Source organism: Pan troglodytes, chromosome 12, assembly GCF_028858775.2.
Source record: "Pan troglodytes isolate AG18354 chromosome 12, NHGRI_mPanTro3-v2.0_pri, whole genome shotgun sequence".
In the NCBI taxonomy this organism is placed as follows: Eukaryota; Metazoa; Chordata; class Mammalia; order Primates; family Hominidae; genus Pan; species Pan troglodytes.
The window spans coordinates 23731574-23758823 of NC_072410.2; the positions used below are offsets into that span (position 1 = coordinate 23731574).

At 39.9% G+C, this 27250-nt stretch overlaps 2 protein-coding genes and 1 long non-coding RNA gene across 21 annotated transcripts in view; 1 reads left to right on the top strand and 2 right to left on the bottom strand.

The window, feature by feature from the left end:
* Positions 1-10190, top strand: part of REV1 (REV1 DNA directed polymerase) — an 89475-nt gene extending 79285 nt beyond the window's left edge. For 17 of the 19 annotated variants that reach the window (XM_063789477.1, XM_063789479.1, XM_063789480.1 and 14 more), the window contains 9 exons: positions 2511-2613; positions 4174-4339; positions 4558-4754; positions 5997-6230; positions 6852-6972; positions 7563-7780; positions 7869-8025; positions 8318-8420; positions 9311-10190. In XM_063789477.1, the coding sequence (XP_063645547.1) occupies positions 2511-2613; positions 4174-4339; positions 4558-4754; positions 5997-6230; positions 6852-6972; positions 7563-7780; positions 7869-8025; positions 8318-8420; positions 9311-9422 (1411 nt within the window). In that variant the 3' untranslated portion in view covers positions 9423-10190. The remainder of the gene's footprint in view (positions 1-2510; positions 2614-4173; positions 4340-4557; positions 4755-5996; positions 6231-6851; positions 6973-7562; positions 7781-7868; positions 8026-8317; positions 8421-9310) is intronic. The other 2 variants (XR_001715951.3, XR_008546311.2) reach the window with 1 other exon arrangement.
* On the bottom strand, positions 4821-6055 carry LOC134807866 (uncharacterized). Its single transcript, XR_010149298.1, has 2 exons — positions 5740-6055; positions 4821-5267 (listed from the first exon to the last, which is right to left on the bottom strand). It is a non-coding gene; the product is annotated as an uncharacterized LOC134807866 (long non-coding RNA).
* A 635-nt stretch (positions 10191-10825) lies between the features above and the next one.
* Positions 10826-27250, bottom strand: part of EIF5B (eukaryotic translation initiation factor 5B) — a 62337-nt gene continuing 45912 nt past the window's right edge. The window contains exons 15-24 of the mRNA XM_001159759.8: positions 20800-20931; positions 20248-20430; positions 19944-20105; positions 17532-17663; positions 16232-16363; positions 16045-16121; positions 15747-15911; positions 13722-13860; positions 11698-11859; positions 10826-11299 (exon numbers count right to left, since the gene is read on the bottom strand). Of these exons, the coding sequence (XP_001159759.2) occupies positions 11192-11299; positions 11698-11859; positions 13722-13860; positions 15747-15911; positions 16045-16121; positions 16232-16363; positions 17532-17663; positions 19944-20105; positions 20248-20430; positions 20800-20931 (1392 nt within the window). The 3' untranslated portion in view covers positions 10826-11191. The remainder of the gene's footprint in view (positions 11300-11697; positions 11860-13721; positions 13861-15746; positions 15912-16044; positions 16122-16231; positions 16364-17531; positions 17664-19943; positions 20106-20247; positions 20431-20799; positions 20932-27250) is intronic.

Genomic DNA, 27250 nt, shown 5'->3' on the forward strand with positions numbered 1-27250 from the left:
GTTGTAAGTAATAGAAAATGAAGAAAACCAAGGAGGAGTTTGAATAAAGACCTGTAAACCCGTTAATCTGGTATTCTGTAGAAGCAGGCATCAGCCCAAGGCATTCAGCTTAGGTTAATGCACTTGGTTTCAGCGAGGCCCACACACAGGAGGTTGGTTTGACAGCATTGCTGACCTTGGCAGCCTTTGCTTGGCATCTTTGGGCTGTTAACTTTACTGCATGGACAGAAAGAAAGGGCAAGGCTGCAGACCAAAGGGACTGCTATAGTTTCGGGACTTGGTGAAACTTTTTTCCTGAGGAAAATTTCAATGTAGTTCTTAAAAACAATGATACAGGCCAGGTGTGGTGGCTCATACCTGTAATCCCAGCACTTTGGGAGGCTGAGGCAGCTGGATCACTTGAGGCCAGGAGTTTGAGACCAGCCTGGCCAACATGGTGAAACTCCATTTCCACTAAAAGTACAAAAATTATCCGGACATGGTGGCATTCGCCTGTAGTCCCAGCTACTCAGGAGGCTGGGGCAGGAGGATTGCTTGAACCCAGGAGGCAGAGGTTGCAGTGAGCCGAGATCGCGCCAGTGCACTCCTGCCTGGGCAACAGAGCAACATTCTGTCTCAAAAAAATGATACACAAAGGCAGACTATAGTAGCTAGAAAAATGATGGTGAAGGAGAGCAACTTCATTTACATAGGTGTATAAATTTAATTGGTAAAAAGATGAATGAATCACTGTAATGTCTGAAAACTGGTAAAAGCATTTAAAAACGATGTTTTTTTTTGGGGGGGGGGGGGTTGTTTGTTTTGAGACAGAGTCTGGCTCTGTCACCCAGGCCTGAGGGCAGTGGTGCGATCTCGGCTCATTGCAACTTCTACCTCCTGGGTTCAAGCAATCCTCCTGTCTCAGCCTGTTGGGTAGCTGTGATTATGGGGCATGCCACCATGCCCAGCGAATTTTTGTATTTTCAGTAGAGATAGGGTTTCACTATGTTGGCAAGGCTGATCTTGAACTCCTGACTTCAAATGATCCGCCCACCGCAGCCTCCCATAGTGTTGGGATTACAGGCATGAGCCAATGTGCCCGGTCTGAAACACTCGTCTTTTATGTCAGGGCCAACTACTTAATATTAAACTTCATGTAAGATTCGTGACCAATATGAAGATGCATGGTTTTACATGTCATTTTATATTGCACTGTATTTCATCTGTGAAACCAAAATTTTGAGACTTTTGACACTGAAAGCTACTTATAATATGAAGTATAGTTTCATTAAAGATTAGCTCATGCCAACCATACATGGTGCATTCATGTATATGATGATATTGCTAAGTCGTGAGATGACTGCTCTTAAACAGAGAAACTCCCAAGTTACCATGAAAGCAGGAATTATAAATTACAATTAGACAACATAATTTATAAAATACATTTTTTATCTGTTGGTTATCTTGAATTATATTTACCTACCTGTTATGATACACATGTATCTCAAATAGTAAATAGTGGTCATTTATTTACTTAAAAAACTTATTTATGTAGAGACAGGATCTCGCTCTGTTGCCCAGGCTGGCCTTGAACAATCCTTTTGCCTTGACCTCCCAGCGTTTTGGGATTACAGGTGTGAGCCACTGTGCCCAGCTTTTAGTGGTTATTTCTATAAGCAGATGAAGTAATGTGATTATCTTCTTAAACATTTCTATGGGAAAATCAAATTCAATTTATAATAATTTTTTCTGAGAATATTTCTTGTTTAAAGGCCTGGAACTTCATTTGTTCATTATACATGGAAAGGATCATCCAAAACACGAAATAACTTTCCTTTGGAAAGAGAACTGGTAGTAATTTGTTAATCTGTTACTGAGTTAGTAATTCTGTTTGCAATGGGACAGCCCGCTCATGCCAGAGAAGCTCAAAAGGCTCTGAAGGAAATGGTGGGTGAGGTCAGCACATCTTTGAGACCTAATAATGCTGATGGACCATTTGGTCCTCCTTCAAGAGTTCTTAAAGATCTAAGAATTGCTTATTGGCTGTACTGTAAACACAATGAAAGGAGAGTCAAGAAACAACATACAGAGAATTTATCTTTCTCTTCTGAAAATTTGCTATACCTCAGCATACATAATCTTGGAACCTAAAACTTCTCTTGGAATCAGGAACATTGTGTTTACCATTCATTTGTGCTTTAGCTGGAAAATATGTATTTATTTGTGCATATGTTAGCTAAAATCTACCTTTTTCTAAATTTCTCAACTTATTTTTAGTTGACCTAAGTGTCCATTACGGTTTTTAACTTAAAGTTCCAGTGTTCCATAATTTTTCTTTCCCCCTTGGTTGCCAATGTAACTAATTTGGTATTTCTGGCTTCCTTGAAGGGAGACTATGGCATTCACTTTTATAATCTTCTCTGTAACTGTTTACAACTTTTCTATAACTCTTTTAAACAGTTCCATACTACTTTAGTACTAGTGAATACATATGGAATGAAGCTTTTGTTTTTTAATTCTATCACTTACAGGACTGTAACTCTTGACCAGGCAACAGATAATGCAAAAATAATTGGAAAGGCGATGCTAAACATGTTTCATACAATGAAACTAAATATATCAGATATGAGAGGGGTAAGTGTATAGTAACATTGTAAATTCTGACTTTGTGTAATGTATCTCTCATTTTTGAGGCTTGCTCTCAAAAGGGTTATTGCTGGTGTATAGGGACTTATATATGTAGGTCTTTAGCTGCTTTGTAATACAAGGAAAAGAGAAACAAAAATTCTTGACTTCCTCCATTTTGACCTCCTTCATTTTAGAATAATTTTCTTAGATTCTTACTGTACTTTTCCAAGGTACCCCTAATTAACCAGGGGCTAATATACATGTCTTCCCTGTTCTTGTTTCCTAGAAGTAGATATGACTGTGAGGAATATGAATACATAAATTTTGTACCTTTAAGTTCCTTTTTAATCAGAAACATACTCTGCTGTCTGCTGTATGATGACCTAGAAGGGAGTGAAACCACAGGCACATCAAGATGCCTTTGAAACAGGCAAGAGGCATCAAAATGTCAAAACCATAGATTTTTGTGTGTTTTTTTTTTTTTTTTTTTTTGAGACAGTTTTTGCCCTGTTGCCCAGGCTGGAGTGCAATGGCGTTGTATCGGCTCACTGCAACTTCCACCTCCTGGGTTCAAGCAATTCTCCTTCTTCAGCCTCCCGAGTAGCTGGGGGTACAGGCACCCGCTACCACGCCCAGCTAATTTTTTGTATTTTTGGTAGAGATGAGGTTTCACCATGTTGGCCAGGCTGGTTTCAAACTCCTGACCTCAGGTGATCCACCCACCTCAGCCTCTCAAAGTGCTGGGATTACAGGCATGAGCCACTGCGCCTTGCCCCCATCTCTACTAAAAATACAAAAATTAGCCGGGTGTGGTGGTGCATGCCTCATAGTCCCAGCTACTTGGGAGGCTGAGGCAGGAGAATCACTTGAACCCAAGAGGCAGAGCTTGCATGAGCCAAGATCGTGCCACCGCACTCCAGCCTGAGTGACATAGTGAGGCTCTGTCTCAAAAAAAAGAAAAAAAGAAAAAAAAAAAGAACCTTTGTAGGTTTAGTTTTATGTGTGCATATGTAAGTAAAGGGTTGTTCTGGCTTGATGTGGGCTTTGTTGAAGGATTAGTCACTAAGCCAGCTGTAATTGTGATTTCTCCCTGAAATACTGTTATAATGGCACTTTATGGAGGGGTCTGCAGTGTACCTGCTGTTCATCACTCCCACCAATATTTTTTGAGAAGTATTTCATTTAAAAAAGATAAAAATAGTGAAGTTCCCAAGTAGACTGTCCTCTCTTAATTTTTTTTTATCCTAATTTAAAACCTTAGTTGACGAGAACATCAGTGGAATACAGTATTCCACTTGTTTGGATTTTCTGATTTTAAAGATCTTTTGGTATATTTTGGGAGAATTGGATACTCTGAAGTTTGAGATGAATGACCACTCACTAGCTAGTTTAGAAATTGTTTTTGTAATAAGTCATATAGAATGCTGTTTGAATACTTTCATTTACCTTTATTCTAGAAACAGGATCTAGGAGATAGTGAAAAGGATTTGCTGAGGATTTTGCTTAGCTGAATTCATATTTTCACTTTAGTTTTCCTAGAAGCATACTCTTTATTCTGGGTTCTAGGTTGGGATTCACGTCAATCAGTTGGTTCCAACTAATCTGAACCCTTCCACATGTCCCAGTCGCCCATCAGTTCAGTCACGCCACTTTCCTAGTGGGTCATACTCTGTCCGTGATGTCTTCCAAGTTCAGAAAGCTAAGAAATCCACCGAAGAGGAGCACAAAGAAGGTTGGTGGTCATCAGTGTGGTTCTTTTTTAGGTGCTGCTTATGTCCTTGGAAAGACGGCAGTTGGTTTTAAAATGGACACAGCTTTATGTGATTTTAAAAATTTATATTCTTCATTATGATGAATCAGTAATAAAGTTTTTTTACTTGTAATGGACAGAGGATTAAAGGCCCTGCCCGATGATCTGAAGAGGCTATTTTATATATTTTCTTTTTGTAGTATTTCGGGCTGCTGTGGATCTGGAAATATCATCTGCTTCTAGAACTTGCACTTTCTTGCCACCTTTTCCTGCACATCTGCCGACCAGTCCTGATACTAACAAGGCTGAGTCTTCAGGGAAATGGAATGGTCTACATTCTCCTGTCAGTGTGCAGTCAAGACTTAACCTGAGTATAGAGGTCCCGTCACCTTCCCAGGTACATTTTTATAGTCCTAAATATAAGTACATTTTATACTCCTAAATATAAATACAAAAATACAAGTTTACAAATGAAAATGGCATTTTTATTTCTTCATCCGTTTAACCAAGAAAGGGAGAACGGGCCACTTGTTTGGGTAGATCATGATGTTGGATTCTAAATAAGCAATAATTGGGTTGAGTGAAAGTGCTTTTGCAAAGATTTGCCACTCTTGCAAGTTGTAAAGCATAGCTGAAAGGCAGTCCTCCTGTGGACTGCCATTGTCTGTGACAGTGGTCATCATGCAGACTTACTGTATTCAGCAAGGCAGCTTTGGTGATTAGTGGTGAAGTAGAGGCCTTATGTCGAAGGGTTTTTGCAGTATTTGCAAACAGGTCTCTGGAGATTTGGATGGTTTAATTCAGCTTGTGTGGGCTGTACATGTGATATACTGCTGGCATCCCTTGGTCCTTGAAAGTAAGGTAGCACCTTAAGCTATATTGGGCAAGTTTATTTGTGCCTCTGCTCCCCCTGCATGGAAGGAGGCGGAAGGAGATGTTAAATACTGGCTGCAAAACTAGGGGAAAGGGCAATGCTGATATGCTTGTATGGTGACAGATACCCACAATTAGTTACTCCTGGCAAGATAAGATTGGTCCACCCAGTTGATGGGATTGCATGTTTCCAAAGGGCCAGATGTGGATGCACAGGTAGGCCCTGGCCAAAGGAACAGTGGATTCTGTCCTGTAAATTAGAGAAAATTCAGCTTCTAGAAACCCTTTCTTCCAGTGTGCTGCTCTCAGAGTAGAATTATTTGTATTTTTGGGCAGTCTCTCATCTGAAAGGTGAACTTTTGACCCAGGACTGTTACCTGTCCAGAATTTTAACATGTGCCTCAGGCCTTCACCCCTCCCCGGGGTGGGATCTAATTTGAGCTTCACCAAGGCTATTCATATCTGTTGGCCCCAATTGCAGGACATTCTGTGAGTATATTTGGACTTACCTGGTCATGTGATAGTGGCTGGTAGTGTATATACACTTCCTTCCAGACTACACATAGTACTTCAGGCTTCAATGACAAAAGGCCAAGACGTTCCAAAAATGTGCTGATTTGGAGGTGGCTTTCCTAGCTTGATGGTCTGTACCTTACATTGATTATCCACAGTATTCAAATTGAAATTTAAAGTGGCGTGTTAACTCCCAAACACCTCATCTCTGAGCATGCTTTAACTTCCTACTCATATGTTTGGCATTTTATAGCTGGATCAGTCTGTTTTAGAAGCACTTCCACCTGATCTCCGGGAACAAGTAGAGCAAGTCTGTGCTGTCCAGCAAGCAGAGTCACATGGCGACAAAAAGAAAGAACCAGTAAATGGCTGTAATACAGGAATTTTGCCACAACCAGTTGGGACAGTCTTGTTGCAAATACCAGAACCTCAAGAATCGAACAGTGACACAGGAATAAATTTAATAGCCCTTCCAGCATTTTCACAGGTAAGTTAAATATGGGAACCCTCTGCTGTAGTTTCAATATTCTCACCCCCCTGCTCCAACTTAGGACCTGTCTCACTTCCCTTTCTCCTCTGTATCTGACACCACATCCACTGGGGAGGGGAGGGGAGGGGAGAGTGGGCTTGTCTCCATCTCCTGCATCTGCAGGATGTAGACACAGAGCAGCCTCCCGCTGAAGCAGCAGGGAAGAGATGGGGGAGGGCATGCTAAGACAGAAACACACTGATCTGGCGCAAACACATCAATGGCCACACTTGAATACAACAGAGCGGAGATGTATAATCCTGCATGGGGGACACTAACAACCTGAGTCCCTGTTTCAATGTTTTGCTTCCCATTTTCTACTAGTGCATTTTGCCCAGGTTCTGCTGTTGTAGTGGGTTTCTTTAAGTTAGTACTCTTAATTCCTTATTCTTGCTCTTAATTCCTTATTCTTGCTCTAACCATTTTGAAGATGTAATCAGCTTTGATATTGGGGAACTTAAGAATTCGTACAGATCAGAAAAGTGAGACTTGAAAACAAAGTCTGTTTTGTGAAAAAGAGAAACCAGCTACCATCTACAATTAGTTCAGGTTTGACTTTGACCTCGTCTTTTCCACTAGGTGGACCCTGAGGTATTTGCTGCCCTTCCTGCTGAACTTCAAAGGGAGCTGAAAGCAGCCTATGATCAAAGACAAAGGCAGGGCGAGAACAGCACTCACCAGCAGTCAGCCAGCGCATCTGGTGAGCCTTGGAAGTGGCATGTAACAAAAATGAAGACAAAGAGTAATGGAGTCACTGTTGTCTAATTATTGCAGTATATAATGGGCAAAGTCTAAGCTGTTGCATTAAGAGCTCTTCATATTGGGATAATATCTGAAGTATACAGTATGAGTAAATATCATCATATTTCTAGTTGGATTTGTGTCTGTACTTTCAGGATTTAAACACACCACTTTTTACTTTTTAAAAAGTTGGAATAGGACATTACCACAAATGTCTTAAATACTTGTTCAGCTAGTTGTCCTTTGAGATGAATACATTAAAGGATGTTGGTTCAAAATGCATCACAAACATCAAACCCACATTTAGTACTACCCATCATAGATGAGCAACATGCCAAAGGTCAAATTAGTAAGTGGCAAAGCAAAGAGAGAATTGGAGAGCCTGTACTTTGGGCCATTGCCATTCACTGCCTCTCACTTGGGGCAGAAGGGGAGGTGTAGGCTAGGGAGCCTGTTGTATTTGGGAGGAGAAAAGAGAACCCAATGTACTATCATCCAGACTATCCATACTATCATTTTGTTGAGGATCTTATATCCATCTTCTCTTAGTGCCAAAGAATCCTTTACTTCATCTAAAGGCAGCAGTGAAAGAAAAGAAAAGAAACAAGAAGAAAAAAACCATCGGTTCACCAAAAAGGATTCAGAGTCCTTTGAATAACAAGCTGCTTAACAGTCCTGCAAAAACTCTGCCAGGGGCCTGTGGCAGTCCCCAGAAGTTAATTGATGGGTTTCTAAAACATGAAGGACCTCCTGCAGAGAAACCCCTGGTAATTCCTTAACTTTGACCTTTATGAGATCTTAATATACCTGGATAATGTGTGAATATAGCAATTTTATCCTTTGTTTTCTTAACAGGAAGAACTCTCTGCTTCTACTTCAGGTGTGCCAGGCCTTTCTAGTTTGCAGTCTGACCCAGCTGGCTGTGTGAGACCTCCAGCACCCAATCTAGCTGGAGCTGTTGAATTAAATGATGTGAAGACCTTGCTCAGAGAATGGATAACTACAATTTCAGGTTGGCTTGGCCTGTGTTAGATGGCCCAAGGCTGAGATGTAGTCGTCTCATGATTTGAGAACATAAACAGACTAAACTATGTAGATTTAACCCATTTCTCTAACTCTGATAAGCTTAAAGCAGCTACCCCCAAATCTTTTAAATTCTGGGACTTGCTTTGAAAAGTAACAAAGCCCATTCCTTTGATAGCTGTTAGCGACAAAGTTGTAGAAATGCAGTTTTCCTTTATCCATGCAGATCTCTGACCAGTCAAAAAGACTGGTCCTCATTTGAAGTTTTTCCCCCTTCCTAGATCCAATGGAAGAAGACATTCTCCAAGTTGTGAAATACTGTACTGATCTAATAGAAGAAAAAGATTTGGAAAAACTGGATCTAGTTATAAAATACATGAAAAGGTAGTAATTCATCACTTTTTTTTATCAAATGGGAAAAAATGGCATGTCACAATGGCTGAGGGTGTACTGAGTTGTTTTAAACTTTCTGGGAAACTGTACTCATTAGGGTTAATGAGAAAGTGATATCCTTTATTTTGCCATGTTGACTAAGTAGTAAATAAGGTTCCAAATATGTTGCCCTCAAGGTCTTACATGTGATTAAAAAACCATAGGAAGTGGGCTGGGCACAGTGGCTCACGCCTGTACTTCACTTCGGGAGGCTGGGGTGGGCGGATCGTTTGAGACCAGCCTGGCCAAAATGGCATAACCCCATCTCTACTGAAAAATACAAAAAATAAATAATCTGGGGGGGGGGTGGTGCCCACCTGTGGTCCCAGTTACTTGGGAGGTGGCGGCTGCAGTGAACCATGATTGCACCACTGCATGGCTCCAGCCTGATTGACAGCTTGTCTCAAAACAAAATAAAAAAAAATTTGAGTGTTCTAGGATTTTATTTTTTTTGAGATGGAGTCTCACTCTGTCGCCCAGGCTGGAGTGCAGTGGCAGGATCTTGGCTTACTGCAGCCTCTGCCTCCTGGGTTCCAGTGACTCTCCTGCCTCAGCCTCCCGGGTAGCTGGGATTATAGGCATGTGCCACCATGCCCACCTAATTTTTCTATTTTTTGTAGAGACGGGGTTTTACCATGTTGGCCAGGCTGGTCTCAAACTCCCGACCTCAGGTGATCCGCCCTCCTCGGCCTCCCAAAGTGCTGGCATTACAGGCATGAGCCACCGCACCTGGCCAGGACTTTTTTTTTTTGCCAAAGTCAATTTTTATATATAAAAAGGAATAATTAGTCTTAAGGACCTTTCCTAATTCCTAATGACATTTCTTCTCTCCCCACCTTTAGGCTGATGCAGCAATCGGTGGAATCGGTTTGGAATATGGCATTTGACTTTATTCTTGACAATGTTCAGGTGGTTTTACAACAAACTTATGGAAGCACATTAAAAGTTACATAAATATTACCAGAGAGCCTGATGCTCTCTGATAGCTGTGCCATAAGTGCTTGTGAGGTATTTGCAAACTGCATGATAGTAATGCTCGGAGTTTTTATCATTTTAAATTTCTTTTAAAGCAAGTGTTTTGTACATTTCTTTTCAAAAAGTGCCAAATTTGTCAGTATTGCATGTAAATAATTGTGTTAATTATTTTACTGTAGCATAGATTCTATTTACAAAATGTTTGTTTATAAAGTTTTATGGATTTTTACAGTGAAGTGTTTACAGTTGTTTAATAAAGAACTGTATGTATATTTTGTACAGGCTCCTTTTTGTGAATCCTTAAAAACTCAACTCTAGGAAGCAACTACTGTTTATTATACTAAAAGGCTGAAAAACCTCCAGGCCAGACTGCTAAGCTCTGAAATTCCTGAGAGGTCTCAGACCGGGATTCTACTTGTTCCAAGAAAGGGTAAAGCTTCTAAACCATCTTATTCTTGTCTCCAAGCATGAACACAGGAGCATGTTAAGAAAATCTTTACTACTTCTTCCATGCGGAGAAATCTACATATTTTGAATTAGAAACACCCTCACAACCACTTGAAGAAAGATTTTTTTCCTGGGAACATTATGTCCCGTAGATCAGAGGTGGTGTTGTCTTTTTGCTTCTACTGGCCATTGAGAAACTTTGATGATAAAAAAGAACAGTATAGATTTTTCAAACGTATATAAAATATTTTTATGTTATATGTTATGCCATAACTTTAAAATAAAAATAGTTTAAAATTCTATGCTAGTGGATATTTGGAACTTTTTCCTCAAACACACACCCCCACACTGACTTCAGCAAAACCCTAAAACTAGCTACAGATTACTACTACGAATGAATCATTAAGTTTTGTGTCTGCAACAATTTAGAAGCACTAAGCCCAAATATCAGGAAATGTGTGTATGATGGAATTTTCTAGGACAAAACATCAAGATTAAAACAGATCAAGATTAATGTATAAAAATCTCTACTGTTACCAGGTGCTGGCATACAAGGTAGTGTGATAGTTTAGTTTGTAAGATAATTAATTCTTGTCCTAGGAGGACAACTTGTGGGAGAGAAGCTACACTAACATGGAAGCCTAACAGAGCTTGCTTACTGGTGGATGTCTGTTTATTGGTAGTTTGGTTTAGAATTGTGATGATTACAATGGACTCGTGACTACACAAGCAGTAAAAAGCAGCCAGCTGTGCTTTTACACCATGGTTTCACACAAAGCAGATAAATATCAGAATGCCTAATTTTCTATTTTATAAAAGCCCTAAAGGCATATGGCAGAAGAATGCTGGAAAAATCACTGTGGGAAGAATATGCATAAATAAAGAAGTATTTCTTACATCAAAAAAGTCCCAAGAATCACAAAATCTGCAGAAGCTTGGTTAATCAAATACTGCAGTACTGATTTAATCAGTATAAAATCGAAAGAGCTTTAGATCTGTAATAAAAATCCAAATTTGGGGAAGGGCAAACTTTAAAACAGCAGCCAAGTAGAGAAGGGTTGGGGAAGGGAGAGGTGAGTGAACAGGCACATTGGAACTGTGGGGACATGTAACTGACCACTGTCAAACCAGTGTAAGTTTCTTGGTTTCTCATGGAAAACATTTTATACACCTATTTTTCTTCCTTCCATACTTAAGTCCATCAGTGTCCAAATACGTCTGTTCCATTTTTTGTCTGATTTTTGTTGGGATATTACAACACAGTATTGCATTTACTCCAGTTCCTGCTCCATGTGAAAAAATTAGATGATTTCAAATACTTTCTTCAGCTCCACAATAAGCTGCCAGTCACTCTTCTGCATTTCATCTCTGAACCAGTCTTTGAGTGCATCAATGGACTGCCGGCTGATCTGCAATGCCCGAGGCACAAACAGGGTAAACAGAACATAACAAACGTGCCAAAGAAAGCTGTGGCCCCAGATGCCCGCTCTCACTGTACTAAAAAGCTTAAGCAGAAATAAAAAACAGGGCTTGCCTGCCTAAGGGAGTAGAATTCCAAAATCACATCTGGTTTGCATGTCAGGCACAAGGGGACCTAAAAGTCCTAGCTTTCTCTGTTGGTGCTGCTTTCCTGATAGAGCAACTTCCTCAACAGACAAGGCCCAGCTAGAGGTCAAGCCCTAATGGGGGATCCAGTCCCATCAGATTCTACAATCAAACTGAAGCCCAAGGGGCTACTAGGTACAGGTGACCCAAGAAGAGTGATTCCCTGTTGCTTAAAGTGTGCCACTTTTGCTGAAATACTTACCTTACTAACAAGAATGTCTGTAGCTTCAAAATGTCTTCCAAACATTTTGGGTGACTCACCAGGGATAGGTTCTATTTTTACACAGACTTCTTGTCCTTTTTTTGCAACATCCACTTGTTTATGGTTTATTTCAATACTTGTTACTATTCCGATGTCAACAAACTATAAAATAAGAACAAATTAAAATGCATGCAGAAGAATTCATGCCAATCACAGGCGCCATGGCTGGATAGCTGAAGTAAGAACTAGAGCAAAAGCCTGTTTTAAAAGTCATGGCAGTGCAATCCTTTCGTCACTTAAGGTCTCACGGTGTAACATTTTGGTAAACTAGGCTGGCACCACCAACACCCTATTCCCTTCATGATGGTTGTAAGAATGACAGGAGATAATGTGCTTTGCAAAACATTCCAAGTGCCCTGTTGACCCAATGTCATTTCCTATTTTTGCTCTACCATTTCACGTGACAGGTGCCGTAATAGGAGGGATCAGCAGGCACAAAGGGTGTGAGTCAGGAATGAGCTTGAAGTGGCTGATGGGAATGAAGTCAGAGTGAGGACCAATCCTGAAATTTTAAGAATGACGGCCTGTGAGCAGATGAGTGATGTGATCTCAGAGTTTGGGGCAAAAAACCCTGACTCCTCTGTGGAGAAAAAGATTCAGGAGAGTAAGAGTGAAAACACGGAGAGCTCTGGTTGGTTTAGGAGGCCAAAGCCACATAGAAAGTAACACAAATAAATGTCCAGGCTTAGTCCACTGAAATGGTAGAAAAGCAATGACAACTTCTAAGTGCCATTGCCCATTACAAGAACCAGGTTTGGGCCAGGGAAAGTACTAGATGAGGCTGGAACATCTCAACCAGAAAGGAAGATGATGCTCAGACTGCTGTGTGTCAAGGATACAGGAGCCAGTTGAGCTCCTACTGACCACACTAGAAAATCTGAGTATCAAAAGAATAAAGGTAATGGATTATATTAAAAAAAAAAAAAAAAAACCCACTGAGTCTATGACTCAATAAAAAGGTCAGTGGGAAGAGGTTCTTTGTAAGAAATGGGGGGACAGGTATATCCACAATTTTGCAACCATCTACGTAATAGTTGACTTAGGCAACGCTTGCCAGTGGGTACTAAAGGCACTGGGATAAAGGCTGTTGAGAAACAGGATATCCATTAGGAACTCCAGGTACCAGACAGATTACAGAGTAATTACAAAGGGGCAAGTTTCTAATGGAGATGGTTGGCGTCTAGCACTTTCCCCAGGAAATCAGAGCATCAGCAGCGGTCAGACAGGCTGGGTCATGCAAGAGGCAGGCACACAGGGAAACTGCATGAGTGTCTTTCCAGTAATTCTAACCTGTGTCTAGTTGGGAGGGAGAGAAACAGATAAATCCAAATGGAGGAGGAATTTGCAAAACAACAGGGACACTTCAAAAAGAATGGAGGACTGTTCTTGACTGAGGCTCAGCCACAAAACAAGCCCCAGTGCAATGCAGCTTGCAGGGCACTGGGCCAGATTGGTGGGGAGAGTTACCAAAACATCTTTGGAATAACTGGTGAAATAATGTTGAGGGCTGCAAATTATAGGATATTGTTGAAATATTATTAATTTTTCTTAGGTATGCTGACAGAAAGGGAAGGTAAACATGAGTGTTCATTATACTAGTTTTTAAACTTTTCCACAGGCTTGAAACCTTTCAAAATAAAATAAAAGGCAATAATGTAAAGTGCCTTGGAGCCCCAATTAACTGAAGCACTGAGATCAGCACTGAGTCAACACTGACTATGGAGCACTGATATTTACCAATACTGAAGCACAACAGAAGGTGACAGGCTCTGCTTGTTTTAAAGTTACCACATTTTCTTCCTACTGAGGTAAAAACACTGAAACATTTGTTAAGAAGGTGGAGACCACACTAAATACACAGCACAGTACTGTGAACTACAGGCACAAAGCTGTGTTGGTACGACTCTTGGACACTCATTTAGTGCTTTAAGAAATGACCCACAGAATGTACAACTAGAACTTACATTTTTGCTTGGGACACACATGGGTGTCCCCTGTTTCACCTGACCTGCTTCCACCGTCACCCCCATCACTATCGGATCTCGAGAATTAAAAATGTACTGAGGGAGGATTTTTATCTTGCAGGGAAATACTGCTATGTGCCTGAAAGGAAAAAAGAAAAGAATTTTAAGCTTACAGAATCACTTAAACATAAAAAGAAAAACTGCAGCTGAACATCAGGCTTCTCCCATTAGATGAAAGCAGCTTTCCCCAGCGGCCACAGGAGAGGGGCAGGCAGGGTGCTGCAGCCCAGGGCCACCCCATGCCCAGGGCGCTTCTTCCTTGTTCTTAACCTCCTCCTCCCCATTCTGTTGCTTCCCAAGTCTGCTTTCTTCTCTTTTAAAGCCCTACCTCCAAAAGAAGCTGCATCACAGGAGCATTCTGTTCCTAGTCTAGGAGCATTCTGTTCCTAGTCTAAAACACTGAGCTTGGCTGCTGAAGATGTCAGCCACAGTCTGGGGCTTAGAACCTAGGCAGTACCTGGTGACAGGCAGGTCTTCGTTTGGCACATATGTAGGCTACTGGGGGATCACATAGGCATCAGACCATATTATCACCCTCCTTTTCTCCACCACGTTCTCAAACCATTGATCCAAAAGGCCACTACATAATTACCCTGCTTATTGAGCACACGCTTAAAATGCTTTAAAAGTTTCCAGCAGTCTTGTTAAGTAGAATTCTTCTCACTTCAGGTTTCATGATCTAAAGTGAGCATATACCAGTCTAAATCCTAATATTTGCTAGTAAGCTCCACTTAAAAATGTATCCCAAACTACGCCATCACTCCTATCATCACTGTGGTCTGAATCACCTAGACCTCTTGCTTGGACTATGGGAGCCTCCTGACAGGCTCTTGCCACTGACTTCCTAACAACCCAAGGTCCACATAACAACCCAGTTAACCAGTCTGATTGTGAACACACAGCCTTGGCAATGGCTTCTTGCAAAACTCAGAGAAGCTCAATCCTTCCCATGGCCTGTAAGATCCTTGACGATACAGGTCCTGCCACCCTCTCTGACCTCATTTATCACTGTCCCTTCTGGTCACTCTGCCTCGCACTGCTGTTCTCTCTGGACACTCCCCATGTGCCTGTGTGGCTTACTCTGTCTGAAGAGGTGAGATGCCTTCCCAAACCACATCATTAATCACAGTCCCTCCTCTCCTTATCTAGGCCTTCCCTGCTTTATTTGGTTTTTCAGCACTTCTCAACATGTGTCAATTGTCCTGCAATAAGAGCATGTCCCAGACCAGGCACAGTGGCTTACACCTATAATCCCAGCACTTTGGGAGGCAGAGGCAGGTGGATCACTTGAGCTCAGGAGTTCAAGACCAGCCTGGCCAACATGGCGAAACCCTCTACCAAAAATACAAAAAATTAGCCAGGCATAATGGTGCGAGCCTGTAGTCTCAACTACTCGGGAGGCCAAGATGGGAGGATCACTTGAGCCCAGTAGGCAGAGGTTGGGGTGACCCATGATCATGCCACTGTACTGCAGCATGGGTGACAGAACGAGACCCTGTCTCAAAGGGAAAGGAGGAGGGAGGCTGGCCTGGTTCTCTGCTGATGCCTCCTCTACCACTGCAGCAATGTAGGTACTGTGAGTGCTTGAGTGAAAGTTTGGTACAGGAATGGACTTCTCTCCCACAGAATCTCTTATTTCCCAGTTTTCCTCACTCAAGTTTTGTTACTTCCAATCTATATAATCCCAGATGAGCAAGATAAAGTCCCTACATTTAATAACTACGAACCCATTAACAAGACCCAAGTCTGCCAAGATTATTAAACTGAAGTCACAGACAAGACTTGTTTGCATACTGCTGGAATGTCCCCAGTATGTTGGGTTTCTGGTTTGTAACACACCATTTCAGGATGCAGCCTCTGGTAGATGAGTAAATGCCATGATTTTGCTGTTTACAGCCCTTTCTGGAATTCAGTAATTCTCAATCATGTTCATTAACAAAGACTCAAATAAAAACAGTAACTTACTTAAATTCTTCTTGTTTCTGTTTCTTGTAGTCTTGTCTATATTTTGTAAAGGCATCAAATAAATGATAAATAATTTCTGCACTAAAAATTCTAACTCCTAAACTATCAGCCATTTCTTGTGCATCTCGTTCAATTCTCACATCGAAGGCCAAAATTACTGCATACCTAAAAGGTTAAAACACATCAAAGACCATTCAGTGAAAAACAGAGTATGTCACAGAGGACAGTTTTTTAAGATAGGACAGTTTTAAGATAGCTACGTAACATGAAAGCCTTCATAGCAAGAGAAATTACTTACTGAGGGTCATGTTCCAACATCACTGAAGCCTTCATAACATCTTTTTTATGCACTGGGCCAATGTTAATTCCTGCATACTGAAAAAATGGGAGTTTCCATGTTTATCCGTATGTATCAGGTAATGGCGATGGCACCAAAAACCACGACCAACCACCATTCACTTGTGGAGCGAGGTGTAGTTACTTACGGGCACTTCTGATGTTTTCAGAAATTCCAGTAGAGCTTCCAAAGAACCCAGTGTAGATGCCTGGACATAGACTCCTTTTTCTTCTAATTTGATAGCATTTAGTGTCTGCTTTAACTCATGGATCAATTCATCCTTGAAAAGAAATCAGATTTGATAAGGTTGTCAACACACCTCTATCCTCAGCAGCCTAGAATTAAATTGTGTTTCTCTCTTTGGTTAAGTACTCATCTGCAAATATGAAACTAAGGCTTAGATAGAGCAAGGCATCACAGAACCTGTGCTGGAATGAAGGAGGAGATTTGGGGGCCATACCCTAACTGTATTTCGCTTCACCTTTGTCTTAGGTTTACTAACTTTGAAATATGTTTAATCTCCGCTCCACTTGGCAAATACAGTAGATGGGTGGGCAGAATTAAACAGTAGAGAAGAAAAATTTTTTTAAAGTTAAAAAAGCACCACATAAACATAATGTGTTATGATAGCCCAAAAGTTCAGCTTGACTGTGTTAACTAGGAAATACCATAATCTCATGATCTCAGCAGCTCCTTCCTCCATCACTGCTTGTCGGGAAATGGAAGAAGAGATTTTTAACCAGAAATAAGTAAAACAAGTTTATCAATGCCACTGAAGAGACTTAAGTCCACTCCATACTCAGGACTGGGTGAAGAGACAGGCCTGCCCTATTCTCTCACTGGCCCTAAGATAGCTTATTCCCAACAGCATGACTTGATGCTGCCTAAATAATAAACACGGCCCCAGGACACAAGAGCCATGTGCTGGGAACAGTTGTATTTTCTCTTTGGCAAATGAACAAACTATGGCTCAAAGTCCACTTTTATGAAACTACAATGGACATGGGCCAAAAATAATATACAATTTCTAGCTTTTTTTTTTTTAGACAGGGTCCTGCTGTCACCCAGGTTGGAGTGCAGTGGCACGATCTTGGCTCACTGCAGCCTCTGCCTCCCAGGTTCAAGTGATTCTCCTGCCTCAGCCTCCCAAGTAGCTGGGACTACAGGTGTGCATTCACCATGCCCAGCTGACTTCTAGCTTTTGACTCATTTTTTTATTTGAATAAAATGCATTATTTTTATAATTCTAGTACATATAAAAATTATACCAATTTCTATGATTGTACAAACTGAAGTAATTCAAAAGCATCAAGTTTGCTAAGAGGCCAAGAAATGGCAGGCTTCACAAAGACAAAGCCAGTTTTGGTCACCATCCCTAGCATGTGCAATGCTGACACATGCCAGAACTCAAATAGCTTTTAAGGAAAAAAAATTTTTAATGAACTTACTTTAAGAACAGGGATTTCATCTTCTTTATAAGCCACAAGGAGGGGTAAACCAGCCAATGTTTTCTCCAGGTCTTTTCCAAGAATCTTTACCCCCTGAGCTGCTTCTACTTCTTTATGCTTTTCATACTGGTTCTACAGAGATAAAAACATTTGTTACCAAATGTACTTTAAAAGTGGTTAGCAGTAGGAGATGATATAAAGAGAATCTCATCATGATATTAGAGAGAGGTTTCTTAAACGAGGCACAAAAAGCAATAATCGCAAGACTGATAAATTTAACATTAAAATTAAATATTTCCATTTCTCAAAATACCACAGGAAAAAAAAAGTCACAAGAGTAGAAGATATTGCAAAACACACCAACTAACAAACCGGTATCCTGAATATATAAGCGCATATAAATCTGTAAGAAAGATAATGCAGAAGAAAAATGTACATCTCACGAAGGAGGAAATAAATGGCCAATAAACATTTTTAAATGACCAACCAGGTTAACAATTAGGCAAATGCACACTGAAACGGCAATGAGCTACACACTTAGCAGAATGGCAAAAAAAATTTAAAATCTAACATCCAAGAACTGATGAAGATGTAAAACAATGAAACTAAAATACTGCAGTTGAGAATATAATTTGTTACACCCACTGTAGACAAGTGTGGCCTTCACTCCTAGGTATACATACCCTGGGAAACTGGCACAAACACATCAAGAGATATACACAAAAGTTCACAGTAGCAGCATTATTAGTAACAACAAAAATCAAAAACTGGGCCGGGTGCGGTGGCTCACTTAGGGAGGCTGAGGTCAGGAGTTCGAGACTAGCCTGGCCAACACGGCAAAACCCCACCTCTACTAAAAATACAAAAATTAGCCGGGTGTGGTGGCGTGCACCTGTAATCCCAGCCTGGATGACAGACTGAGACTCCATCTCAAAATAAAATAAAATAAAATAAACATAAAAAACTGGAGATCACCTACATTTCCCATCAACAGAACAGATAGATATGTTGTGATATAGTCACACAATGGAATAGAAATCTTAAAATTATATACTTTTTTTTTTCACTAAAGGAAGCCAGATATAGGCCAGGCATGGTGGCTCATGCCTATAATCCCAGCACTTTGGGGAGATCAAGGTGGGTGGATTGCTTGAGCCCAGGAGTTCAAGACCAGCCTGGGCAACATGACAAAGTCCCATCTGTAAACAAATTAGCCAGGTGTGGTGGTGCGTACCTATAGTCCCAACTATTCAGGAGGCTGAGGTGGGAGGATCACCTGAACCCCGGGGAGGTTGAGGCTGCAGTGAACTGTGACTGCACCACTGCATTCCAGCCTGGGTGACAGTGAGAGCCTATCACCAAAAAAAAAAAAAAAAAAAAAAAAAAAAGAGCCAGCTATAAAAGTACACACTGAGAATAACTCCATTTCTACATAAAGTCTACAGACACTTCTAAGGGAAGTACTCTTAGACACAAAAACAAAGCAAAGCAAGGATATTTGTTACTGTCATAAAATGCAACCATGGTTAACTCTATGAAAGGTCAGGGGGTAGGAGGGGAAGGCGGGGGAGTTGATCAGGAAGAAGCACACAGGAAGCTTCTGGGTGCCAGCAGCGTTCTGATTCTCCATCTGGTTGCTTCCCAAAAATGTGTTAAACTTTTCTTTTATGTTTTGTGTACTTTTCAGGAGCAATGTTTTATTTCACAATTAAAAATGTTAAAAAACTACAGCTGACCCTTGAACAAAATGGGCTTGAACTGCAAATGTCCACTTATACTCAGATTTTCTTCTGCCTCTGCCACCAAACACAGCAAGGCCTACCCCTCTCCTTCTTCCCTCTCAGCTTACTCAACATGAAGATGAGAATGAGGACCATTATGATGATCCACTTCCACTTAACCAATAGTAAATCTATTTTCCTTATGATTTTCTTAATCACGTTTTCTTTTCTCTAGCTTGTTTTACTGTAAGAATGCAGTATGTAATATATAAAACATACAAAACATGTTAGTTGACTGTTTATGTGATTGGTAAGGCTTCTGGTCAATGGTAGGCTATTAGGAGTTAAGTTTTTGGGGAGTCAAAAAATATATGTGGATTTTCAACTGGCCAGGGAGTCAGTGCCCCTAGCCCTCATGTTGTTCAAGAGTCAACTGTAGTTAGCAGTGTAGAACCAAAACAGTGTAGTTTAGAATCTGGCAAAGGCCCAGTCTAGTAAGCAGGTACTTTCACACATCTCTACTCTGACAGACAGGCCTTCCTGTATGATGACATCTAAAATAAAAGGGAGAGCGAGGGATGTATGTGTTCTGTATTAAGTCAAACAGCTTTCAAAGTGAGGAAACCATCTCAGCAGAACTTCTAAACACTGTACAAGTCCCCACGTGTCAACGCTTCCCACCTCAGCGTACCTTCACTCGTAATTCCTTCATAGGAGGAGGTAACAGGAGGCCTCGAATCTGAGTTACAATGGGCCCTTCTACTCCAGGAACAATGATTGTATCTCCTTCCTTCAAACGCCCATTGATCAAGATGACATCTATAGTGGTGCCCATCCCCGGGAGAGCTTTAACCTAAAAGGCATTAATGCAAAGAGAAAGACATACATACAATGCACCATGTTCATTAAATCTAAAAGCAGTAAATATCCTCCACTCAAGGAACTTGCTATGTTTTTAAAAAAAAAAAACAATAAACTGAAAAGTTGATCATTACCTCCATCACCTGTGCTCTCAGCTCTTCACAGTGTGCAAGTCTCTTGCTCAACATGGTCTGAGTTAACTCTACAAGAAGGTAGATCAGACTTCCCATGCCATCACCAGTATGTGCAGAGGTAGGTACCAAAGACACAAAAGTGCGGGGATCTTTATTCTCATAAAACAAAGCAGCATTCAAACCCTAGGAGCAAAAATCATCCAAAATGCCAGGCTGTAAAGAAAACGTATCTGGAATAGGTGTGACTAACTAGAAGCCGGATGAGCAAATGGCTCATCATTTTGAAACTCCTCATAAACACTAAAAATGATCATGTATATCCTATAAGCATTAACTGTATTATAGCAAAGTAGTTCTAAGTCAACTCAGTTTTCTAAATTAAAGTATTCAGACTGCAAAGAAAAAGTAGAAAAGGGAAGAAGAATTTAAAAAAAGTAATTGCTGTCAACAGAGGAAAAGAACGAGTATTAATGAAAATGCTGACTTCATTATAAAGATAATATAATACATATTCTGAGATAGGCTCTTCAGAAAGAAGGAAGGCCTTCTTACCTGCTGTGCAAATTCTACAATAATAGCCTTTGCTCGCTCCTCAAATTCATCTTTTGTATTCTTTTTCTGCTTCTTTAAAGTAGCAGCCACATCAGAGTCAGGACTCTTTTTCCAATCATATAACCTATCAATCTGAAAAAGTTTTTTCATGAGAAAGATCTCTAAAAAATTCAGAACATTCAAGAACTGTATTAATAGCTCCAGAAAATTCCTCATGTATGTCTCATATATACAGAACAGTGTGACTTACTTACTCATACACTTTACTGTACCAAAAGCTCCTTTCAGACTGCTTATCGGCACCTGCTCTTAAATTAGAAACTGCTGTGGTGCCATGCTGCCCCTGTCAGCCTCCATGAGTTCCTAAGTGGCTGCCATTTGTTTGCAAAAGATAATATCCTAGAATTATCCTAAGACTATTAATGTATATTGTTGGAATTCCAAAACAGTTTTTGTAACAAATCAATCAATCCCAGCAAGTACCATCACTATAAAATTATATACCAAAAAATTAAAAAATATATATTTTCTAAGGGAACAGCCTATTTTAATTATTTTATTGCTCAAATTAGGATTAAATCTGTTTTGTTAATGACAGAATCTATTTTCCCTCACTTTTCAACATGAGAGATAAATGAGCATAGAAGAAATGAAAAATACTTGCTAGCCAAACAAACAATCAAAAGCATAATCTGTCTGGGGACTGAGTCTAGGGTGACAAAATAAAGAATCAGACGAATCTGAATGCTACTAAGGAGACAAATCAGTAGGAAATGACGAAGATGTTAAAATTAGCATATGAGGTCCTTAGAATATTTATAAACATGCTCAACACCTTTAAAGGAAAAGCCTGAAGCTTGTAAAGCTAAATAATAAAAACATGTCTAACTAGTAATTAGAAATTAACACTTTTAAATGCTTATATTAGAAAAGAATATTAATAAAACCAAAAGCTAATTCTTTGAAATAATCCAATTCCTGCACATTCTTTCAGAAAACAGAGGAGGAAACACTTCTCAACTCGTCTTAGGAGGCCAACATTACTCTGATATGAAAACCAGATAAAAGACATTACAAGAAAACTACATACTCATATCACTCATGAACATAGACACAAAACAACAATGAAACATTACAAATCAAATCTAGCAATATATCAAAAGGATAACAAATGACAACCAACTAGGGTTTATTTTAATAATGTAAAGTTGGTTTAACATTCTAAAAATTCAACAGTAATTATGTTGTTAACAGAACGAAGGAGAAAATCCACATGAACATCTCTACATATGCAGGAAAAGAATTTGACACAATCAACAACCATTCATGATTAAAGAAATAAAAACACAAAGCACTCTAAACCACCTAGAATAGAAGGAAACTTCCTCAAACTTAATAAAGGGCATTGACAAAAAAAACCAAAAAAACAAAAACCCTGCAGCTGACATCATACTTAAGGGTGAAAGACTGAGCACTTTCCCTTAATATCAGGAATAAGGAAAGGATGATGTCTACTGTCATTCCTTCTATTCAACATTATTTAGAAGGTCTAGTTAGTACAATAAAGAAGAAAAAGATGTAGAAAGCATATAGGTAAGGGGAAACAAACATAACTGCATTTATAAGCAGATAACATAACAACATACTTAGAAAAACTCACATTATTTACAAAAGAAGATACTAGGCCTAATCAAGGTCACAAGATACAAACTGAGTGTAAATGTGATAAACAGCTGGAAATTTAAAAAGTTTTCATGCTATTTACAATAGCATTAAACCATGAAATACTTAGGGATAAATTCAGAAAAATATGTCCAACATGTGGACAATAAAACTACAAAATATTGCCAAGAGAAAGTAAAGAAGGCCTGGCCAGGCATGGTGGCTCACATCTTAAATCTTAGCACTTTGGGAGGCTAACGTGGGCAGATTGCTTCAGCCCAGGTGTTCGAGACCAGCCTGGGTAACACAGACCTCGTCTCTATTTAAAAAAATAAATAAAATGAAAAATAATTTTTAAAAATGGTAAAGAGGACTAAGTAAATGTACAGAGATACCATGCTCACTGATCAAAAGATGCAATATTGCTAAAAGAGCCAATTCTCTCAAAATTTATCTACAGATTGAAACGCAATCCCAATCAAAATCCTAAAAGGCTTTTTGTGGAAACGAACAAGCTGACTGAAAACTTTATATTGAAATCCAAGGACCTAAAATAGCCAAAACAATATAAAGAAAACTAAGTTGAAGGATTTACCACTACCAGCTTTCAAAACTTTACTATGAAGCTGTAATGAGACAGGGTAGTAGTGGCATAGGAAAGTATATAGAGCAATGGAACAAAAGATAAATTCTAGGAACAGACATATATGGTCAATTAATTATTGACAAAGATTCCAAACTAATTCCATGGGGAAAAAAATAATTTTTTCAGCAAAGAGTCTTTAAATAACAAAATATTTCTATGGAAAAAAAGTAAACCCTGACCTCACGCTATATAAAAAAAAGATCACTGATCTCAATGTAAAAAAAGCTCCAACTATTAAACATCTGGAAACACCGGAGAAAAATTTAATGAACTTGGGATAGGAAAAGATTACTTACATAGAACACAAATCGTAAAAAAATTAATTGGGGCCAGGCACGGTGGCTCATGCCTGAAATCCCAGGGCTTTGGGAGGCCAAGGCTGGCGGATCACTTGATGTCAGGAGCTCAAGACCAGCCTGACCAACATGGTGAAACCCCGTCTCTACTAAAAATACAAATCAGCCAGGTGTGGTGGCATGTACCTGTAATTCCAGCTACTTGGGAGGCTGAGGAACAAGAATCACTTAAACCCAGGAGGTAGAGCTGCAGTGAGCTGAGATAATGCCACTGTACTCCAGCCTGGGTGACAGAGCAAGGCCCTGTCCCAAAAATAAATAAAATATAAAAATTAGTTGGATTTCACCAAAATCAGAAATTTCTTCTCTTCAAAACACACTATTAAGAAAAGGAGGCTGGGCGTGGTGGCTCACGCCTGTAATCCCAGCACTTTGGGTGGCCAAAGCGGTGGATCACTTGAGGCCAGGAGTTTGAGACCAGCCTGGCCATCTTTACTAAAACACACACACACACCGCCCCCCCGCCCCCCAAAAAAAACCAACCCTAACCGGGTGTGGTGGTGCATGCCTGTAATCCCAGCTACCTGTGGCTTAGGCACAAGAATCGCTTGAGCCTGGGAGGCGGACGTTGTAGTTAACCAAGAGTGCGCCACACTGCACTCCAGCCTGGGCAACAGCAAGAGACGGTCTCCAAAAAAAAAAAAAACACACACACACATAGCAAGAGACAGTCTCCAACACACATACACACACACACATGCAAAACAAAACAAAGAAAATGAAAAACCAAGTCCCAGACCATAAGAATACATCAGCAGTACATACAAGTGAAAAAGGAATTATATACATAGAACCAGAAGTATAAAGAACTCTTAAAACTCAACAATAAAACAATCTAATAAAGAACAAAGGATTTTGAACATATTTTTCAAAGAAACAGATATGGTCATCTCTCTAAGCATAAGTACATGAAAAGATGCATAAAGCCATTAGTCACTGTGGAAACAAACTAGACCACAATAATTTTGCACTCAACTACACACCTACTAGAATGCTGGAGGTAGGGCGAGTATTCGCAAAGATATGCAGGAACTAGAATTCTCAACAGATAAATGGATAAAGTGCAGTATTATTCAGATAATGGACTACTATTCAAAAATAAAAAGGAAAAACCCTTTATACATGTAATGACAACATGAATAAAGCATAATAACATGAGTAACAAAAAATGCCAAACTTAAAAAATTACATACTATATGATTCCATTTATATGAAATCATAAAACAGGCAAAACTAGTCCATATGACACAGAAAGATCAATACTAGCTTGAGTTTAGGGAGGGCAGCAGAATGACTGCAAAGTAACATGAGAGAACTTTTCTGGAAATATGGAGATGGTCTATGTTCTGAATGACAGTGGTTGTAAATTTGTCAAAACAAATTAAAATAAACACTTAGCATGGGGTGCATTTTCTTATACATGCGTAACTCACAGATACTGCAGGTTTGGTTTCAGACAACTGCAGTAAAGCTAATACTACAATAAAGCAAGCCACACAATTTTTGGGGTTTCCTAGTAGTGCTTCTAAAAGAGATGCTTATACTATATTGTAGTCTATTAAGTGTGTGATAGCATTATATCTTCTTAAAAAAAGCAATGTATACACCTTAATTTTAAAATATTGCTAAAAATGCTAACGAACACCTGATTCTTCAACAAGTCATAATCTTTTTGCTGGTAGAGGGTCTTGCCTCGATGTTGATGGCTACTGACTCATCAGGATGGTAGCTGATAAAGGCTGGGGTGGCTGTAGCAATTTCTTAAAAGAGACAGCAAAGAAGTCTGTCCCATCAATTAACTGATTCTTCCTTTTATGAAAGATTCATTGGCTGGGCGCAGTGGCTCACGCCTGTAATCCCAGCACTTTGGCAGGCCGAGGCAGGCAGATCACCTGAGCTCGGAAGTTCAAGACCAGCCTGACCAACATGGAGAAACCCCATCTCTACCAAAAATAAAAAATTAGCTGGGAGTGGTGGCGCATGCCTGTAATCCCAGCTACTCGGGAGGCTGAGGCAGGAGAATCGCTTGAACCCGGAAGGCAGAGGTTGCGGTGAGCTGAGATTGCAGCACTGCACTCCAGCCTGGGCAACAAGAGCGAAACTCTGTCTCAAAAAAAAAAAGAAATTTATCTGTAGCATGTAATGCTGCTTACAGCATTCTACCCAGAATAGAGCTTCTTTCAAAATTGGAGTTAATCCTCTCAAACCCTGCCACTGCTTTATCAATTAAGTTGATTGCTATCCTAAATTCTTTTTTGTCATTTCAACAATGTTCACAATACCCTCACCAGAAGGAGACTCCACCTCAAGAAACCACTTTCTTTGCCCACCCATAAGAAGCAGCTTCTCATCTGTTCAAGTTTTACTTAAGATTGCAGCAATTCAGTTACATCTTCTGGTTCCACTTCTAATTCCAGTTCTCTTGCTATTTTTCTACCACATCCGCAGTGACTTCCTCTACTGAAATCTTGAATTCCTCAAAGTCATACATGAGAGTTGAAATCAGCTTCTTCCAAACTCCTATCAATGTTTATATTTTGTCCTCTTATGGATCATGAACGTTCTTCATAACATCCAGAAGGGTGAATCCTTTCCAAAAGGTTTTCAACTTTTGCCCAAATCTATCAGAGGAATCTCGATCTATGGCAGCTATAGCCGTATAAAATGTATTTCTTAAGTAACAATACTTGAAAGTTGAAAACACTCCTTGATCCATGAGCTGCAGAATGGATGCTGTATTAGCAGGCACGAAAACAACATTAATCTCCTTGTGTGTCTCCATCAGAGCTTGGGTAATCAGGTGCACTGTTAGCAAGCAGTAATATATTGAAAGCAATCTTTCTCTGAGCAGTTGGTCTCAACAATGGGCTTAAAATATTCGGCAAACCATGCTATGAATAGACGTGCTATCATCCAGGTTTTATATTTCCATTTATAAAGCACACAATGGATTTGGCATAATTCTTAAGGGCCCTAGGATTTTCAGAATGGTCAATGAGCACTGGCTTCAACTTAAAGTCACCAACCACATTAGACCCTAACTAGAGAGTCAGCCTGACCTTTGAAGCTTTGAAGCCAGGCAGTGATTTCTCTCTAGCTATGAAAGTCCAAGATGGCATCTTTTGCCAATAGAAGGCTTTTTTGTCTACATTGAAAATCTGTTGTTTAGTGTAGCCATCTTCATCAATCATCTCAGCTAGAGCTTCTGGATAACTTGTTGCAGCTTCTGTATCAGTACTTGCTGCTTCAACTTGTAACTTTAGGTTACAGAAACAGCTTCTTTCCTTAAACCTCATGAACCAACCTCTACTGGTTTCAAACTTTTCTTCGACAGCTTCCTCACCTTCCTCAACTTTCACAGAATTGAAGAGAGGGCCTTGCTTTAGATTAGGCTTTGGCTTAAGGGAGTGTTGTGGCTGGACTGATATTCTATGTGTGACTCCTCCTTTCACTTGAACACTTACAGGTCATTGTAATCTTATTAATTGGCCTAACTTCAATACTGTCTCAGGAAACAGGCCCAAGGAGAGAGAAAGAGACAAGGGAACAGCTGGTTGCTGGAGCAGTCAGAACACTCACAACATGTATTGACTAAGTGTGCCATCTTATAGGGGTGTGGTTTGTGGCACCCCAAATCAATTAAAATAACAAAGATCATTTATCCCAGATAACCTAACAAATGTAACAAGAAAAAGTTTGAGATATTGCAAATTAACAAAATGTGACAAGAAGTGAACACATGCTGTTGGAAAAATGGCACCAACAGACTTAATACTCTTGCTTGATG